The 19,302-nt window shown below is 39.5% G+C and overlaps 1 protein-coding gene across 6 annotated transcripts in view; it reads right to left on the reverse strand.

The window, feature by feature from the left end:
• Positions 1 to 607: 607 nt before the first annotated feature.
• Positions 608 to 19,302, reverse strand: part of SEC31A (SEC31 homolog A, COPII coat complex component) — a 59,454-nt gene continuing 40,759 nt past the window's right edge. For 2 of the 6 annotated variants that reach the window (XM_052642336.1, XM_052642334.1), the window contains 7 exons: positions 18,807 to 18,933; positions 16,855 to 17,151; positions 9,573 to 9,631; positions 7,863 to 8,126; positions 5,394 to 5,513; positions 2,723 to 2,794; positions 608 to 1,344 (listed from right to left, as the gene is read on the reverse strand). In XM_052642336.1, coding sequence (XP_052498296.1) covers positions 1,165 to 1,344; positions 2,723 to 2,794; positions 5,394 to 5,513; positions 7,863 to 8,126; positions 9,573 to 9,631; positions 16,855 to 17,151; positions 18,807 to 18,933 — 1,119 coding nt within the window. In that variant the 3' untranslated portion in view covers positions 608 to 1,164. Of the gene's footprint in view, positions 1,345 to 2,722; positions 2,795 to 5,393; positions 5,514 to 7,862; positions 8,127 to 9,572; positions 9,632 to 16,809; positions 17,152 to 18,806; positions 18,934 to 19,302 lie in introns of all 6 variants that reach the window. The other 4 variants (XM_052642335.1, XM_052642333.1, XM_052642339.1 and 1 more) reach the window with 2 other exon arrangements.

Here is a 19,302-nt window from a genome sequence, read left to right on the forward strand (position 1 = left end):
TAACTACTCTTGGTCCTTGAAACAGCATCTCTCTCTCCACAGGAGTCACACTCTTTACCTTCTAATTTTCCAACTCAGTTAGGTAAAATGCTTAAACAATGAAAATTATTAGTAATCTGATTCTCTTCAAAAGTCTGTGGGGGCCCTTAGCTTTTGTTTACCACACTGTTCTTAAGACAGGTTACAATAAAATCATTTGACAGAAAAACTGGATGAAAAAAATGTCTGGCTTTGATTCAGGAAGCTGACAGAAGTTGAGGTTTTGAGGACTTCCCTGGAGGTCCAGTGGTTGAGACTCTGTGCTTCCCATGCAGAGGCAGTGGGTTCCATCCCTGGTTGGGGAACTAGACGTGGACATGCTGAATGGCATGGCCAAAAAAAAAACAAGTAAAAGTTTTCTTTCTGAACTTAAACCTCACAGATACAAGTAACTTACAAAAAAAAAAAAAAGAAAAAATTTCTAAATATAAAATGGAGACAACTCAGTCTAAAAACTCAAACAGAATATTAAAACCATTTATTAATAGAAAAAAGTTCAATGCATTCTACAGAATGAAAATGTTCAATCTTTTCTTATAGAGACTTAAAGCCAGTGATCCCACTTTTCATTGGTATTTGCTAAAATCTGTGTAGCAGCTTCTTCTAGATTTAGTTATTTGTTCAGGACCAAAGTGAAGCCAAAGACACAAAAAATAAAACTTTAAACTGTGAGTAGCTGTTAAAAAAAAAAAAAGACTACATACACATAAATAGGATTACACACTTTAATCTGATCGACATGGAGGAAGTTGGGAGGACATGAAACAAACTGAGTTTCGGCTCTGTGTTCTGTATAACCAAAGGCTCCTTTTCCAAAGAGCAAACTGAGGTTTCAAAAACCAGATTTTATCAGAATATTTTGGGAACGCATACTATGTGTAATCCAGGAAATACATTATTTGCAGGAAATAGGAAAATCATCACGGGCAATAAAAGATTAAAACAAAAGAAAGCACCAGGGTTTTGAGCAGGTCTAGTAACGTGAATACATCTGCAGAAACAACATAAATGGTTTTGACTGGCTGCTATGGAAACATGCTAATGAGGATTGGTCCATATCTTATCATCATTTAAAACATGTTTCTTTGGAAAAATGGCGATATTGGCTGAAAGTAAAGCCGTCCTTTAGACACCCAGCTTGTTGGCCTGGGTGAGAACAACTTTGAGAACTGGCATAAAAGCGGAGGTCTCACTGAAGTTGCTAGTACTAACTATGTGGGTGTGAATAGTCAAGCCTTCTGAGTAGTTTCGGGTCTCGATGCTCCGCGCGATGTTGTGTAAACCATTGATGATTGTTGGTGAAAGCTGAAATCAAGGTGGAATAGAGAGAGAATTAAAGGAGAATCTTCCATGAGACCCGCTATAAACGTGAAACCCTGGCATTTACTAGGAGTTTGAAATACACATTATTTTAAAAAATGAATAAACTGGTGAGCATTTCTAGAAAGTTCCTCAGACCAAACAACACACAAGTTATAAAATGGAACCACGACACAATGATTTATGTAAGAAATTATTTACGAACTACACATGTATGATCAGCCAGGTATTTTCTTAGAGAAAAGCAGCCAGATCTCCTCCCTTAAATTGGAAAGTTAATGTCTTTCCCCACTTAACAGCTTTAAATCTTCATTACTTTAGATATAGCCTCACACCTCTGAAAGTGTTTCCTTTGTACATGAAGAAGTTCGAGAGTCTTAATCATGACATCCTAAAGTAGGGGCCCAATTTACTATAAGATCTTGTTGACAAAAGAAACTCTGTACTCCTGTTCCACTTTCATCAGGAGGGCAACAGTCCTCGTTATGGACTCAATTTGCTCACTCTTAACTGCTTTTCATAGTCCTGTCCTCTCTTAAAATCATAAGACCTAGAGTTGTTTTTCCTCTCCATATCATTACTTGGCTTCCATACTTTTCAGAGAAGACTTTTTTTTTGGATCAGTCCATGGGCTACACTCCCTTTCCACTGCTATAGATATTTTCTCTGGTTGGGGTCTCACGCTAAATGGTTATTTTTATCTGATGGGACTGATATGGAGAATGGGGAAGAGGAATGCTAAAATGCAAAAGGATGAAAAACTCCAATATTTTTTTTTCTCTCCAAGTGTTTTCATTAAAAAAACAAAACAATTCTAGAGAGGCATGGAGAGGTGGCGGGACAGAGAGCAGAAGACAGTGTCTGCTCCTCACTGCTGACTGTCTTCACAGGTACACACACTGACCCGCTCCACCTGTGGCTACATTTGGCGTTGCCTCTGGGTAACGGCTATTGTCAAAGAAAAGGGTTAGAGTCTTAAGACTACGAGAAAGATGACAGATTTGGTCTCTGGAAAAACAGTATCTGCTCACTCAAGGCACATATAAATATGAACAGAAGGCCAGTCACCTTAGAGCCAGTGTGGGCCAGTTTATATTCTGTTATAAAAAGGCTAAAACTTCTCTCTCACACACACACATACAGCCCTATGCCCTTATCCCCAGTGACTGAAATGTAAGATTTAGACAGAGCAAAGCTAAGTCTGTAGCTGTCACAATCATTCTGCCCCCAAACACACTCCACACTACGTGCTACACACTGCATATGATATCCTATCTATGACACGCCAGTGCTCATCAGACACATATGACTAGCAACCAGGAGTAAATGTTTATCATAAACCCTTCTTTCCCCACGAACTTACCGTCTGTTCCCTAAGTTTATCATACAGAAACTCCAAACGTTTGCTGGCATCATCTAGCTTCCTCTTGGTTTGCTGCAGGAGAGAAAAAACCAGAGATGCTATATTTGAACAATAACTTTTATCCCAAGAACTTACCCCATCTCATTTCACTAAACCTTATAATCATGGTGTTGAACAGCTTTGTTTTATAAAGAAATGGCAATACCTTATACCAAGGAACTTGAACAGATGATTAGAACAGAGAACAGTTATCTATTGAGGCAGGGAGGGCCAGAGGTGTGCACAAGGGGACCCTGGCTGGATCTCAGGGGCTCTGCGACACACTTGAGGTGTGTGTGTCCAACCACACTACGTCCACAAGCAACAGTGAGAGCCACCTGGAGGCAGCAATGGGTCATGCGCTACAGAAAAGGAGGCCGAACAGTTACTGTACATTAAATAAGACGAATATTATGGGAGCTAGAAAGCAAACATATGGGTGAACTGTGGGATCTTTTTTTAACCTCAATAATACACTCAATCACATTGGGTACATTTAATCCTATCTTATTCTGGGCCTTTAAAACACCAAAAAAAGAAAAAGGAGAAAATTATCTTCTGACGTCTTAAGATTATTAAGAGGGAAGTGTTAAAAAAGAGTTCTTAAATGAGTCCTCCTACCCTTCTCCAAGTACTCTAAGTATAGTGAGGGAAAACTAGTCTAAAAGTTTAAAATCATACTGTGATTAACTTAATGATCTGCATTATACCTAGAAGTGATACTATCTTTCAATATTTATTGAATGCCTACTGTGTGCCATGCTGGGGATGGTTTTGTGTCTCATGGAGCTCATATTCTATTAGGGGGAAAGGTAACTAAACAATAGGCTGCATGTCAGCTGGTGACGAGCAGCATGAACAAAGTTCACGGGGTAAGGGCGTCAGCGGCGCCAGCAGTGCGAGGTGCTGGGAAGGTCCGGACGGCTCACGGGACACCTGAGCTGGCGCTGGGAACTAGTGCGCAGGAGCCCTGCCGTTCCTCGGGGAAGAGCCCCGGGCAGAAGCGGCAGGTACAAAACCTCCGATGCTGACGCCCTCTTGTTGTGTTTGAGGAAGGCACGTCCGTATGTCAGAAGAGGAGCGAGGAAAAGCTGAAGCCATCAAGGATAGCCTTATAAACCAAGCCGGGCTGTAACAAGCTGTAACGTTACTTTGTGTCGTTTGGACTAAACTGAAGTGAAAATAAGAACAAAGCCATACCATAAACAGGATTTTGAGTACTGGATTAAAATGGAATTTTATGGATTAAACTGGACTTTTGTGGACGGTTCAAAGTCCTGGGCAGTGTCAGAACTTCTTCCCCAAATACTGATGGGAACAGCCTGTCTTCTGCCTGGTCCTGGGTCACCAGAAAGGAGGTGACAGGTACTGTGACCTGGAGGAGGTGAAGCTCCGCAAAAGTGTACTAAGCCAGGCCATGCCCTACGTGTCCTGCCAGCTTCTATTTACACTGACTCACGCCTGAAGGAAGACTAGAGTTTTCCCATTAGGACTGCTCCACTCTGCATGATGGTGACCTCTCTGTTTAGAGGTGTGCCCAGGAGACAGTATACACCTACCTGTTTATCAGCGTCACCTGTTCTCTGTTCCTCGCCTGGTCCTTTCATCACTTCCAGAATGCCAGGGGCTAAGGTTTATGTTAACTTTCCCCTGCCTTTGCCCTCCTGATACTGTCTGTACAGGGAACTGCTTTTCAAAAGACTAGCAGAAGGCGGCACATATTAATACTCAACGTCTGATGAAACAGCAAATCCCAGAGGCTGTGTTTTCAAGCAGACAACTGGCCAGTGACTAAACAAACACATTCGATGCTTGTTGGCAGAAACTGAAATTTCATCTTGAACAAGACTGGCTTTGTGGAATTTTTGTTGTTGCCAATACACAGACATCCTCTAATAAACTAAGTCACATCAGTCACTTTGACTATGAATATGATTCCAATATCTAAAACACTGAACTGTTAAGGACTTTGCAAAGTTGGATTGTCTATTTTTAAAAGCTTTTTTTAAAAAAAAGATGTTTTGATGTGGACCATATTAAAAGTCTTTATTGAACTTGTTATAATACTGCTTCTGTTTCACGTTCTGGTTTATTTGGCCATGAGGCATGTGCGATCTTAGCTCCCTGACCAGGGATTGAACCTGCATCCCTCGCATTGGAAGGCAAAGTCTGAACCACCAGACTGCCAGGGAAGTCCCTACTTCTAAAACCTTTAGACATACACTCTGAAAGAAACCCCAAGTCTGAGTTTCTTGTATTTTAGCATTCTGCCCTATTCTTGTGCCAGACATGGTGTCTGCTGATGAGTCAGTGCAGCTCAGGGGTTGAGAACATGAATTCTGGAGCCAGACTAGGTCTGAATGCTGGCTCTGCCTGGATTATACTGTAACTATTTTGTGCCTTAACTTCCTCATCTGTAAATAAATATGACAAACCTACCTCCATGAGGTTGGTTTAAGGATTATATAAAAACAACTGAGTATACTTTTACATGTAAAGCAAACCATACATAAATGCTAGCTTTACCACTTTTGTAAAAACTTTCAAAATACATCTTGTAAGACTTTAAGCAATAAATATAAAAGAGCTCCATAATGGAATCTTTTAATTAAGCAAAATAAAAAACACATACAGGATCTGTGGCTGAAGAGAGGCAGCGCTGAATAAGATCCTCGAACGTGGTCTTTAGAATGAGGTGTTCATCTGGAATAGGCTTCTTGGTAATTTTTTCTGTTGGCAAAGACTGCACATGCTGGAAGAAATAATACCATTAAAATGAGCAGAAATGACCAGAAACTACCTGTATACAAAGTCCTGAATCTGTCATAAAGAGAAAACAACTAATTTATAGATAGGCCATTCAAAATCAAACAAAAAATGAACGCATGGAATCACCTGGCATAAGCAAACAGAAAAATCAGATATTCAATAGAAGATACAGGTAGTCTTCCTACAGCTTCTATTTTCAAAAGCAGGGTCGGGTATAAAGTATTTGCTTAATCATGAAACATATGTTGATCACGACTGTATATAACTGATCAGCAAGACGACCCTGCCAGTAAGAAACAAAGAACCAGGCGTTTATAAAGCTGGCTGGTGGGGGTGACTGCTTGCTTTGCTTGTTGGCTCCTTGTTTATTCCAACAGTCTTGCATTCTTTGCTTGCTGGCTCCTTCTCGTTTATTCCAACAGTCTTGAAGGTTCGTTAACTGGTCTTTTATCAAACTGTGAGATTAAATCAAAGGTTAGGATAGAAGAGACCATGACCTAACTGAATGCATAAGAGGGATAAACAAAGAAGGAATGTGTAAGTGCTTAAAATTTTAATCGATTATATTCATTCGTAGAAAATATTAGACAATTATGTATTAGGCACTAATGAATCAATACAGAAATAATCTTATCTCTCAGGGAGTTTACAGGCTAGCAGGAGGGCAAGTTTAAAAATGTCATAAATGTATGTAAAACAGCAACTGTGGTTAAGTTCACATCACTGGAACCAACAGACAATATAACTGGGATTTAACTGAGGGGAAGGCTCTTTAAGGAAGTTTTATCAGAAGGTTAAGTAGGAGTTAAACAGGGGAAAAAGTGCATTCCAGACGGAACAGTACACAGGAAAGATCATGATATAGGGACTGAAAGGAGGTCAGCTTGGCTGGAGCAGAGAGACAGCAAAGAGGAGTAGGAGCTGAGAGCTTCCAGATAATATGAAAAATGTTGGTCCTTATCCTGAGAACAGTGGGATGTGGTAACATGTTAAGCAACGATGTGCTAAGACCAGAGAAGAGATGGGTCATAGCAGATGCTGGCAGACCAGTGAGAGGCTCCTGTACTGCTGAAGACTGGAGACAAAGGTAGCATGGACTAGACTAGAAACACGGAGAAGGGATGGGAGAGAGACTTTACAGTAGGATCAGCAAGATGTGGGGATAGATCTGAAAACAGGTTAAAAGAAAAAGAGTATAAAGATGCCCAGGTTTCTGGCTGGATTAAATGAAAAGGATTATGGTAGCATTAACTGAAACGAGACACACCAAAAGACAACTAGGTTTGGGAGGAAGACTATGAACTGGACTTTGGATATACTAAGCATGAGGTGCCTCAGAAACATACAAGTGGACAGGGAGCTGGGTATCATGGCCTGGCTGAACCACACACATCCATGGCGCTCTCCCTCTCCATGGTAACTGAAGTTCTGGTCCAGACGAGTGTAGCACGAACTCCCAGGTCCCAACACAAGTGAACGGCTTCACAAATGGCACAGACTTGTAATCATGGTAACTAACAATGCATACAAGTGTATCTTCTTGTGAAAAGAAGCAGGTCCTCCCACCTCCATCAGAACACTGGAGTTTATAATGCTACTGTTAATATCTAGGAACTCTCTTAACAGCAAAACATACTCTTGTGATAGACACAATCTTTATAAATTTGACTTCAATGAGTCAAAGACAATGACAGAAGAACTAGTTTTATATACTTGGGCAGGAATTTCTTTCATCTTCTTATGGTGAACTGTGACGCAACCTCTTTATTTTTCATGAATAGATCAAGATTACCTTTTATGCCTAAGTCAGTTACACGGAAACCTGGTAAGATTTTTTCATTACTGAGAGCCCTGAAAACTAGCTGCTTGTATGTGAAAAGCAAGTATGAACTGATATCTCTATCCAAAGATATGGCTATATTATTAGCTCTTACACACACACAAGAAAAGATTGAAGTCATTATATTTTTATCTTACATTTTAAAGGAAAAAACCCTTTGGAAACAGCTTCTGCTGAGCAGCCTTGGATGCCAATATGGATTCAACTGATCTTAAATTGTGGCTACTGATCAGATGAAACGAAATACTTCAATTGCCAAGCTACTGTTAACATATACTAGTAAATACATAAGCCCTTCCTAGAACGTTTGCATATGGCCACGTCACTGGAAAATACTGTACACGTGTGATCTTAAAAAAAAAGTTCTTTTTTACTTAAGTTGTCTAAATGAAAATCAAACTGAGATAATAATAAAGGTATAACCACAAAAGTTAACACGTTGAAGAAACACACTGAAATAGAGCCATCCCTCACTTCCACAGATTCAGTTACCTGCATGGCATTTCCAATGGGAGCCCCAGGGGCACCTTCAATATTGGGCTTTGAAAACGACGGAGGCATGCCTGGCTGACTGAGGGGCTGCTGGATGCCACGGAAGGGCTGGCCACCGGCGAGGTGTGGCTGTGGGAACGGAGCTTGGCTGGGCAGCGGTACTGGTGCTGAAGGCTGCTGCGGCAGCATCTGTGACTGGGGGTCACCCAAGGGGTTCATGATTGGCGATGTGATGGGAACAGGAGGCGTAAAGTTCTCAGGCATCTTTTAAAAGATGGACAAAAGGCACCAGGAGTAAGAAAAAAATGATATAACAACATTTCCTCAGCTTTAAATACAGGAGTTAGCCATCTGCAGCAACATGAGTGTAACTAGAGATTATCATACTGAGTGAAGTTAAGTCAGAAAGAGAAAGACAAATGCCACATGATATCACTTACACGTAGGCTCTAAAATATGACACAGATGAACTCATTTACGAAACAGAAACAGAATCATGGACATACAGAAGAGACTGGTGGTTACCAAGGGGCAGGGGGCTGAGTGAGGGATGGAATGGGAAGCTGGGGTGAGCAGATGTCAACTTTTATATATAGAATGGACAAATAACAGGGGCCTACAGTACAGCACAGAGAAATATATTCTATATCTTATGATAAACCATAATGGAAAAGAACATATGTATCTGTAACTGAATTAACTTTGCTATACAGCAGTATTTAACACAACACTGTATATCAACTATACTTCAATTTTAAAAAATAAATAAGGGAGTTAGATCATTCTGTGGTTAAAAAATTTTCAGTAACAGTAGAATACTTTTGAAAATGGATTTTTATGCAGAATCCTAGAGTAAAACGTAAAAGTAAAGCTAATCTGTCTAACAGGGTTGGAGACTCAAACCTGGATCTCTCAGTCTCCCCTCTGCCTTCCACACTCATCCCATAATGGGCCAGAACCAAGGCATTGTTGAAAGAGGATGGAGAATTATATTTAGCTATACTGGGATAAGAAATGCCAAAAATGTGTGTGGGTGTGTGGGTGTCAAGTGATCAGATATAATACCCTTTTCCGAGACCATTAAGTGATACCTACTTAGTGATTAATCACACCCAGAGTAGTAGACCAAGTTTCTGATTATCACTGACATAATTTGGGGGATTCTGTTCATTTAGTATCTCCCAATTTTATGTTCTGGCCTCTCATTACTATATTTGGGGGACAGAAATCACTAGGAGTAAAGAAAAAAAAAAGGAGAAAATGGCTTGGGGTAAAAGAAGGAAAGAAGAATCTTATGCTATGCTCCAAATGATGCTCAGCTAACACGGCTATTTCTTTTCATATCATATGTGATAGACAAAAATAGTCCAAAATATAATTACGAATTCATGATTACTGCTGGGACTCAAAACCAAAGTAACTCCTAAAAAAGAAATTCATTTGAGTAACCTGAAATTTTGTTTCTTACTCTTTGAAACAGATGTCGGGAATTTACATCTTGTCTTCTAAAAGGGGTTTAATTCATACCACTGTACTATTCTGTATTTTCCTTCCCTTCATGGATTAGAAGATTTAAGTTAAAATACACGTATTAAGTATAGCAGTCAGTAAGCTTTGCCTTTAAAGAACAGTGAAGTGTGGTGTGCTTCAGGTGGCTATATGATTGAGAGGACATCTGGGGGCAACTGAATAGACATCTTTTTCTAGTACCTTCTTCTTCTTGGGTCCTCTGTTCAAAGCTGGCGGATCATTCCAACCATTCTGAGGACCTGTAACAGATAATAGAGAGCATTTTCCTTTAGAATCCTGGAAAGAGAAACTAAACTGTATCCATCATATAATATCTTCAAATTCTACCTTCACCCTGAGATAACTGTCACCAAAGTTTTCCCAGCTGAGCTGCTGGGATCACTACGTAGCCTTGGATTCACAAACTCATTATCAAACCCTCTGGTAATCACAGGGCCCTGGCTTAGAAAGCAGGATATCTTGATATTGTTTCTTTTAAAGTGAAATAGCTGTGCTAAATTTAAGGATAGTGAAGCTTTTATGTCTATATTGGTACATGACTTTCAAAGATCAAACAATTCTCTCCCAAAAAAGAAAAAATAAATCACCTGAATCTGCTAAAAAAAAAAAAAGGGGAGGGGTGGTTCCTGATGTATTCAACACACACAAAAAAGAATAAAAGTAGCAATCTCCTGTTTCCTAAGAAAGCACTTAAACATAAGCAATTCAACAAACGTAAATCACCCGCATGGTAGAAACACTGTTAAAAAATAAAAAACAGCCCAACTACACAACACCAGTATGTTTTATTACCTTTGAGTTAAGAATTATCTTAACTCAAAGTAGAAAAGTGCATTCAAATATCTGTAGTAAGATTTTTTTTTTTCACTGCCACATACACAAAAAAATTCCAGGCTGGCAGCAAATTTAAAATTAAACTACTGTCATCTTTGGTAAATTTTCTCCCCCCACCCCAAATCTCCCAAAACCTGTCATCTCAAAGTGAGACAAGAACATCAGTAGCAGAACTCATTAAGGTACTGAATACTTAATTGCCTTTATCTTTAAAGAAAAAAGGAACAAGACATGCCAGATGCAGGATAATTACTAAATCACAATATAATCATTTTACTTTTTAATAAGTTTTGTGTATATGTAAAAGCAAAAAACTCTTCTTCTTTTAACAAATTAAAATTCTTTCAGCATTTTATTTTTGCTCAATTGATATCCACAATATTAAATCACAACAAACTTGCTTCACAAACCAAAGAACATAATGTCATAGAAATTTCTTTTAAAAAACAAGATGTTCTCCTAGCCAGCATGAACTCATTTGCCTTGATTTTAAAAACAGAACTACTTTTCTATAAGTCGACTAGGAGACAGAATGCCAAATGAGCCTCAAAACACTCAGGAGGCAGTCACAAAATATTAAACCCCATGCTGCAAATTCTTAAATTCTTAAACTTCTGGTTATACACAAACTAATCATTCAAGCCTTTCCCATCACATTCTAATCTTTCTTATATCTAAGACAATATTGGTATAGCCTTGTCTTTATGTCTGCATTCAATATACAACTTTTTTGATTCAAGATCATTTGTGTCACTATGTTAATTTCATCAGTTCTATGATTTGATTCAATTAAGAAGCCAAATTTAAAAAATGATACTGGTTAGATTTAGGATCTCATTGCTTTGAAGTTACATGCATAATTGTGAATGTCCATTCATTAATTATATTCAATGATTCGAAGATTTCCAAATATACATTCTGTAACTAATTCACCTTCCAATATAGATGCCTGGTCTTGCATTGACTGATTTTCTGTAGACAAAATGTAAAAGTCACTTAAACAGTATTATCATCAAAGACATTCTAAACTCTACTCATTTTCTAATTGTTTCTGCTCCCTCTGTTAACCTCAGGAAAGAACAAACTACTTTTACAAGGAAAAAAACCTTCCTTTTAAATCAAATCACATGAAATGGTTTCTATCTAAGAAAGTCATCAGTTAATAGGCAAAGCTCATTCATTTAAATGTGTCAGATCCAATTAGCTCTCAGACACTTTTATTCTATTATGCCAGCTGTTTCTTTAAGGAGAAAATTTTGTTCCTTTCTATTTAAGATAACATTATTTCCCCAACTGTTTGCATGGATTGTTTTTCTACTATTTGATCAATGAAACTCAGTAATATCACAGTGCAGGGAGGGAGGAGAGCACTGCCTAACATGTTGTAACTGTGTCCATTTTAGCATTATTTAAAGCTTGAATCCAAATCAGCTGAGGACCTTGTAAAAATGGAGATTCTAATTCACTAGGTACAGCATAGGGTCTGAGAGTCTACTGTCTTGGCTAGCTCAAGGAAATGCCAATGCTGCGGGCCCAAGCCCTTTTTAAGTAGCAGGGTTTTACAAAGAAACGGGAGGGTTTCTGCCCTGTTGTGCAGACTTCAGCACTACACTGCTGAACATAATCAGCACGTTAAACAACCTTAACGAGGGGGTACTCCTTTGCTGCTGGATCTGGGAGGCCCCAAAGGCCTGCATTCTGGAGGAACTGTAATTTCTGGGGTCACACCATGAATGTGAACATAAATGGGATCAGGCCCAGAGAGTGTGTAACCATCTCATATTGTCTTTTCTGTAAGAATTCACAGATGTGCAGACTGTTTAGCACAAGTCTTCCTTAAAAGAACTGAAGGTTCTGGCAGTGGACAAGAGGAAAGAAGGCTAGAAACTAATACAGCAACTCCAAAACTGTCAGATATTCAGGGTGGGGCCAGGCCCCAGCCTCCAGCAAAAGCGTGTGGTGAAGGTACATAAGAGGCACATACGACTCACAGGAATTCAACTGTCTTCACTTGGAGAAGCGACCCTGATGCACGGCCAGTGCGAGCGCAGAGGAGCGCCGCCACTGTGGAAAACAGTACGGTGGGTCCTCAAAAAATTAAACACTGAATTACTATTTGAGCCCGCAGTTCCACCTCTGGGCGTATACCCCAAAGAACTGCAACCAGGAGCTGGGCAAGTATTTGCATACTCCTGTTCACAGCGGCGTTATTCAGATAGCCAAAACGCCCCTGTGCAGATTTACAGGGGACAAACAAAACGTGGTATATACATAAGAGTGGATGCAAAGCAAAGGACCACCACGTTCCGTAAATAATTCAGCAGCAGCTCTAAAAGCTCTGAAGATGCAAACTGTTTGGTGATTTGGATTATTATTCAGCTTTAAGAAGGAAATTCTGACACATGTTACAAACACGGATGAATCTTAAAGACAGTGAAACAGCCAGTTACAAGAGGACAAAATTGTCTTCTAAAATGTCCTCTAAAAATGACTACTTACATGAGCTAAATGGAATATATATAGACAGAAAGTAGAACACTGGTGACCAGGGGCTGGGAAAACGAGGAGTTTTAAAGGCTGCATAATTTCAATGTGGGATGATGAAAAACTTCTGCAGTTAGTAGCGATGATTGTACAACAATGGAAATGCACTGAATGTCACTTAAATGATGAAAACGGTAAATTTACAGTCTATTCTACATTAAAAACTTTAATACATGCACATATACATATAACATATGCATATATGTGTATGAAGTGAACAAATGCACCTAAATTATCAGTGGTCATATAAGGGTGGCAGAATTATAATTTGATTTTTATGTTATTTGAGCTCTTTCAAAATCCTACAGTAAAAAATTAATAAAAAATTAACTTAAAAACTGAGTGTGGTGGCATTTCACTGGATACTGCAGACCCCTATCCACCTTAGTGTAGGGATCTGTCCTCTGCACGGTCTTTGGGGAACAGAGAACTACTCGGTCTCACAGAGAGAAGTGGAGCTGCTGCCATCCGTACCTGAATCCTGCATCCCACTGGGAACCTTCTCAGGTACAACTAGAAGAACATAATGGCAGCATCTATGCACTGGTTAAGGTATTTTTCAGTGGAAAAAATACTAGTGCCAATGGCATGGAGACTTCTGGCTAGAACATAATTTGAGACAGAGAGAAAAGAGCATCCTCATAACCATATACCTCCCCCTTCCCCTGTAAGCTGAGCATGTCGCATTTTTAAAAGAGTAACAAAATTCAGAATTAAAATTGACAAAGAATGTATCCTTGTGTTCATTTTCTAATGACATAAGGTAAAACAAAATCAGCGAGAGAAAGTAAGGAAGGCTATCATGCTCCTTTCTGTTGTTGAAAAGGTTAAAAACCAGGTACCTAAAGTTTCTTGCCTTGAAATGTAATGATTTTCAAAATTTGGCCCCAATACAAATTTTATGTTCCAACTTACAGCAAAGCTATGTGCAATTCACTAGAAATACACATACTTTTCTGCCTTCCTACCTCTGCCTGGAGTAATTCTGATCATAGACTGAATAGGCATTCAAAAAGAATTTACTGAATTAGTGTTGTGATGATTGCAACATGAGCTTCTCTGAGAAGCAGGTGCGTCACCTTCTGGTTCACTAACGGAGGGCTTGAAAATCCTAGTGTCTATCAAGAACAATTTACCAGTGGAATTTCCAAGTCCTATAGAAAACCATGATATAATAATCTAAGATATACTGGAACAAAGGTAAAACTTTTAGTGACAATTATCTGTATAACCTAAGCAAAGTTTCCAGGAAATCAAAAAATAAGGTAAAGCTCCGTTAATTAAAATATAGAGGCTATTAACATGCAAGAGATAACACAGCAGCCAGCTTAGTACATACTCAGTATTGCTTCTTCTTCCTATCAGTTACTCTGCTTCTCAGCCAGGTTAGAACAGTTACTTCGCACATAAGCAAGTACTTTATTATATGGCTGAACACACTTCAGCCCAAGGAGGGAAAAAATACCCATGCAAATAGTTAATTTAGATGATGAGGTAACAAATACTTAAAAACAGTGATGCTAGATGTTCCTGTAATTCCAACACTGATAGCTATTTCAGTCTCTTCCATCAGGACTAGTGTGTGCCCAGTTGCTCAGTCTTATCTGCCTCTTTGAGACTTGACGGACTGTACCCTGCCATCTCTTTCAGAACTTTCCACAGTTGTGTCTGACTCTTTGCGACCCTATGGACTCACAGGGTCCAAGAGTACTGGAGCAGGTTGCCACTTCCTATTCCAGGGAATCTTCCTGACCCGGGGACTGAACCTGCTTCTCTTGCACTGACAGGTGGGTTCTTTATCACTGTGACTATCTGGTGAAGAATGAACACAGGCTCTGGAGACTGAGACCTGGGTTTGCACCTCAACTTGAAGATCATGACCATGCCATCATGAGAACGTTGTGTAACCCTAGGAAACTCAAGCTTCCTCATGTCAATTTTTTAAAAAATAATTATTCCTATTTCTCATGGCTATGAGAACTAAATAAGAAAAAAGATGGCAAGATGGCAAGCACTGGTACATGTCCAGTGTATGTTCAATAAATGACAGTTTGATTCCCCACTTCTCTGCACTACTTCCTTACTTGAGGATTTACTTAAATCTATCTTTCACTCAATCTATTATTACGCAACCATTCAGAATGGATACTGTTTTCACTCATCCAGGTTTAATATTTTTTTTGAACTTTACAACTGAACTAACACTCCTCTCTAAATATCAATCTGAATGTTCTGTATTGAAAATTATATAAATTTTATTTGTGCAGTAAAGGGTGATACGTATTGTATGATTTTTTGGTAGTTTGAATATATACCAAAAAAGAGAGAAAGAGATAATGTGTATAATTCTGGATCCATCAGGCTTCAAGGAAAAAAGTACTTCCTTAAATCTTATTATATGATAAGTGTTTTCAGTTATTAAAGCTACTGCTTAGCAGATAGAGAGAGAGAAAATTTATCCTGGACTTCCAGGAGCAACTTTGGTATCCGACAGCAAGACTCACTCCTGTTTTGTCCTTCTAGTTCAAAGCCGTCAACTATAATCAGCAAGGGAAACTAATTTCAGTTACCAAAAGGCACAGAGCTCTAACTGTGAGTGAGGTTTTGCGTAATCACAGCTAACTCACTCTGTGGTCACTGTCCATAAACGTTCTCAATGTATTAATGCACTCAATCCTTTGCATAATAAGCTTATGAGTATGTACCACTCTTATTATGAGGAAACTGAGGTTTAACATTAAGTAACTTATTCAAGATCACGTAACTATTAGAAAAGAGTGAAGCTGGGATACACACACAGGAAGTCTGACTCCAAAGCCTGCATTCTTTAGTATGTTAGTGGTTCTTAATCCCAATTAACTGATCTTTTTTTTTAATACATACTTTATAGGCCCCTTTTACAATTCTAATATGAAGATCAGATAATGTTACCTGCTTCTGAAAAATGAATATAATGCTTTAATTGCAATGTGAGAGATAAAAAAGAATTTGGGTATTTCACTATAAAAATAATTTAAAATTATGATTTTAATTAGAAAATTTCAGGCAGAACTTGACTGCTAACAAGTAAACTGCCTAGAAATTTCTAAAATGCTTGAGAGGGTAGAACTGTCCTAATGGAGAATCCCTGTACTGATGTATACTGACTTTCTGCTGTCTTACGCTCAGTCATGTCTGACTCTTTGCAATCCCATGGACTGTACCCTACCAGGCTCCTCCGTCCATGGAATTGTCCAGGCAAGAGTACTGGAGTGGGTTGCCATTTCCTTCTCCAGGGGATCTTCCTGACCCAGGGATCGAACCCGGGTCTCCCGCATTGCAGGCAGACGCTTTACCATCTGAGCCACCAGGGGAGCCCCTAAAAATAATTTAAAATTATGATTTTAATTAGAAAATTTTAGGCAGAACTTGACCACTAACAACAAGTAAACTACCTAGAAATTTCTAAAATGTTTGAGAGGGTAGAACTGTCCTAATGGAGAATCCCTGTACTGATTGATGTATACTGACTTTCTGCTGTCTTAGAGATTCTCTGTCAAGAGTTGCGTTCTTTTGCTTTTTTCCTTTCAGTACACATGTTGAGATCCTTCCTCACCTTTACAAACAAAATTACACAATGTGTATACCTGCATTATTTAGTCTCTATGAACGAATTTAAGGCACAAACAATTTTAAAAATGGAAAGTTCAGGAAGAACACAAGAGCACAGGTCTACTCTGGTAAAGAAATTAGTGTCAGTTAAATTTAACTCCAACCAGCATGTCTCTTGCCAACTAATTTCTTACCGCTTATTTTAAATTCAACGGCAGATTATATACTCTTTATTCTTTTAAGGCACTCAAGCTTTCCTTGCTTAGCAACTAAAGTTTATTATGGGAAAATCACATTTTGAGAAATAGTTATAGACTCTGTTGTAAAATTCAATCAATACCTCACGTTAGCCAGTTTACAGTTTTAAATAATCCCCTTCCATCCACCCATGTGATCATGAAATAACAAAGTAGGGGGGAGCCAAACCAAACCCCTTTCAAGCGCAGACCTGTTCTTTGGGATGCAGGCAGCTCACTGGCAGCAGGCAGTGTACCTGTTGTTCCAGGAGGCAGTGCATAAGCTGAAGATGCTGGTGGAGCTCCTGGCCCGCCATGCTGGAAGGAAGCTCCAGAGGGAGGGGGAGGAGGGAAAGAGGCGGCAGGGCTGGAGGTGGGTGGAGAGGCCTGGTGCTGTGCTGGGTACAGCTGGGACTGCCCAGAGTAGGAAGAAGCAGAAGGAATGTAAGGGGTGTTAGGGTAAGCGTTTGAGGTGGAAGGAGCAACAGGCTGCTGAGGTCGATACATTGCTGACCCCCCTGTTCCGAAGGAATACTGCTGGGCGGGTTGATAAGCTACACCAAGGAGAAGAAACAGAAATTTTAATTAGTGACAAATTTAATCAGACAGCAATGGAAAATCCAAGTGAACTCACTCTATGGAAATTTCCAATTCTTCTAGGAACAGTAAGTTACAACCAAACATTACCCACTTAAAATAATGTCATGCTTTTGATATTCCAGCTGCCCTAACTATATCAAAAGTCACTGGACCCAATATTTGAACCTTGCCGTTTCCAGATTGCTGCTGGCTATGAAAATCAAAGGACTGACCCTTTTTCTAGGACTTCTATTCCTGTGAAAAGACTGCAGTGACATCTACTAGCCACCAGATGGAGGCATGCAGGAATGATACATCCTAAGCACACTCCTCTTCACTGTGAAAGTTAAGGAACCTTGGTGGCCACTCAAGATCAATCCCACCAAAACAACTGCAGGGTGAGCATGACTGCTGTGAACCAGATACCTTCGCCAACATCTAGTAAAATCATAAGCTACTCACACTCCGGGCTTGAGCACAGTTCCAGATTAACAGGCAACGCTCTATGATCCCTGACAACTATATTTCTTACAGTATACAAAGTTGGTTAGTAAGGAATCAGGCAGTCAATTGATGTTTTAATATAAAGACTGGAACTCAAGATAGCATTACTCTTTTGAGGGACCAGGCCCAGAACGTGAACCTCCACAGAAGGAACCTACTAGAACTCTGCTCAGCCTACTCTGAAGACAGCACTTTCACACTGAGCACTGAGTGAAAAGCTGTATCAAATCTGTATTCATGTTAAGTAGGAACATACATCGTATTAGCACAGAACAGGCTCATTAAGATCCGTTTTTGCTAGGCAATATGTTCGTGTTTTATAGTAGTTGGTCATAAAATTTTCTCCTTTTGAGATTTTCATTTTTGTTTAAATTTTAAAATAGTGATGATGTTTTCCCTTCCAAGTATAAATAGTTTCTTAAAAAAAAAAAAAGAAAGCCAATGAAGAAACATCATTCTTATACATTTGTGGATATTCATAGAACATGCAAGGCCAAAAGGTGAACTACTGAAGTAAACTACACTGGGCACTAATGACTGTCAGCGGAGGCTCGCTGACTCTAACAGCACGCCACTGCGGTGCAGGATGTCTGGGTGGGGGAGGTTGTGCACCGAGGCAGGAGGCATACTGAAACTTTCTGGACTTTCCACTCAGTTTTGCTGTGAATCTACAACTGCTCTAAAATATGGTCTATCCCTTTAAAAAACAAAAATAAATGGAAGGTAACCACAAGCAACATCCCTTGAAGCCATTTTTCCAAAAGTGGTTTGCATCATCTTGACTAAAGGAAAAGTATATGTCACCAAGCAATTTCCAAAATTCTATTTTTTTAATGCCAAAATCATGGAACGACTGACTCTCTAGCAGGCTCAGGAATGGGGCGGGTGGGGGGGCACCCACTGTTCTGAATGCAGTGACATGGGCGCTGTTTCCCGGCACGTTGGTTCAGAACACGTCTCAGAGAAACCAAGTTGCTCTACATCAAGGACTCAAGTCCTACACTGAATGGCTCTTTCTTCACTTGTTAAAACTGGTTTGATCGCGGCTTTGGAACTCCAAGGTAAACAGTCACTACTCTGGAGAAGACATGCTGCTGTGACAGGACTTCGGGGTCACGCTACTTACGCTGTGGCTGTGGATAAGGTGGTACCTGGGTGTGCATGTGACCTGGAGATGTGGGAAGCTGAGCGGCAGCAACATTCGGACTAACATTTCCATGCATTACGAAGCCTGGAGGTGGAGGATTTTCTCCCTAGGCAATGAGAATATGGTAAAAAGGAAGATCACCTTCGGAACCAAGAATCTTACCAGACGGATTTATAATCTCTGAAATGAAATTTAAAAAAAAATCTTATGTAAAAAAAAAGTTACATTCTATGCATACTGATGTTTTCTGAGCAACACATTCTACTTGATTTAAAGATTAGACAGGTCCAAAGTAATAACGGTGATGAATGGCAAGAGATGCTAACGGCCTCATCAAATAGTATCGATGATATTTATAAAAAGTCACTAGGATTTTCCATCTCTACTAAATTCCATCCGTATCTAATGCTTTGGGAAGTAAGTGTACATGCCACACGGGAATTTTTTTTTTCTTCTTTGCAATGCTAAAAACAGG

The sequence above is a fragment of the Budorcas taxicolor genome, chromosome 6 (assembly GCF_023091745.1).
Source record: "Budorcas taxicolor isolate Tak-1 chromosome 6, Takin1.1, whole genome shotgun sequence".
Lineage (NCBI taxonomy): Eukaryota > Metazoa > Chordata > Mammalia > Artiodactyla > Bovidae > Budorcas > Budorcas taxicolor.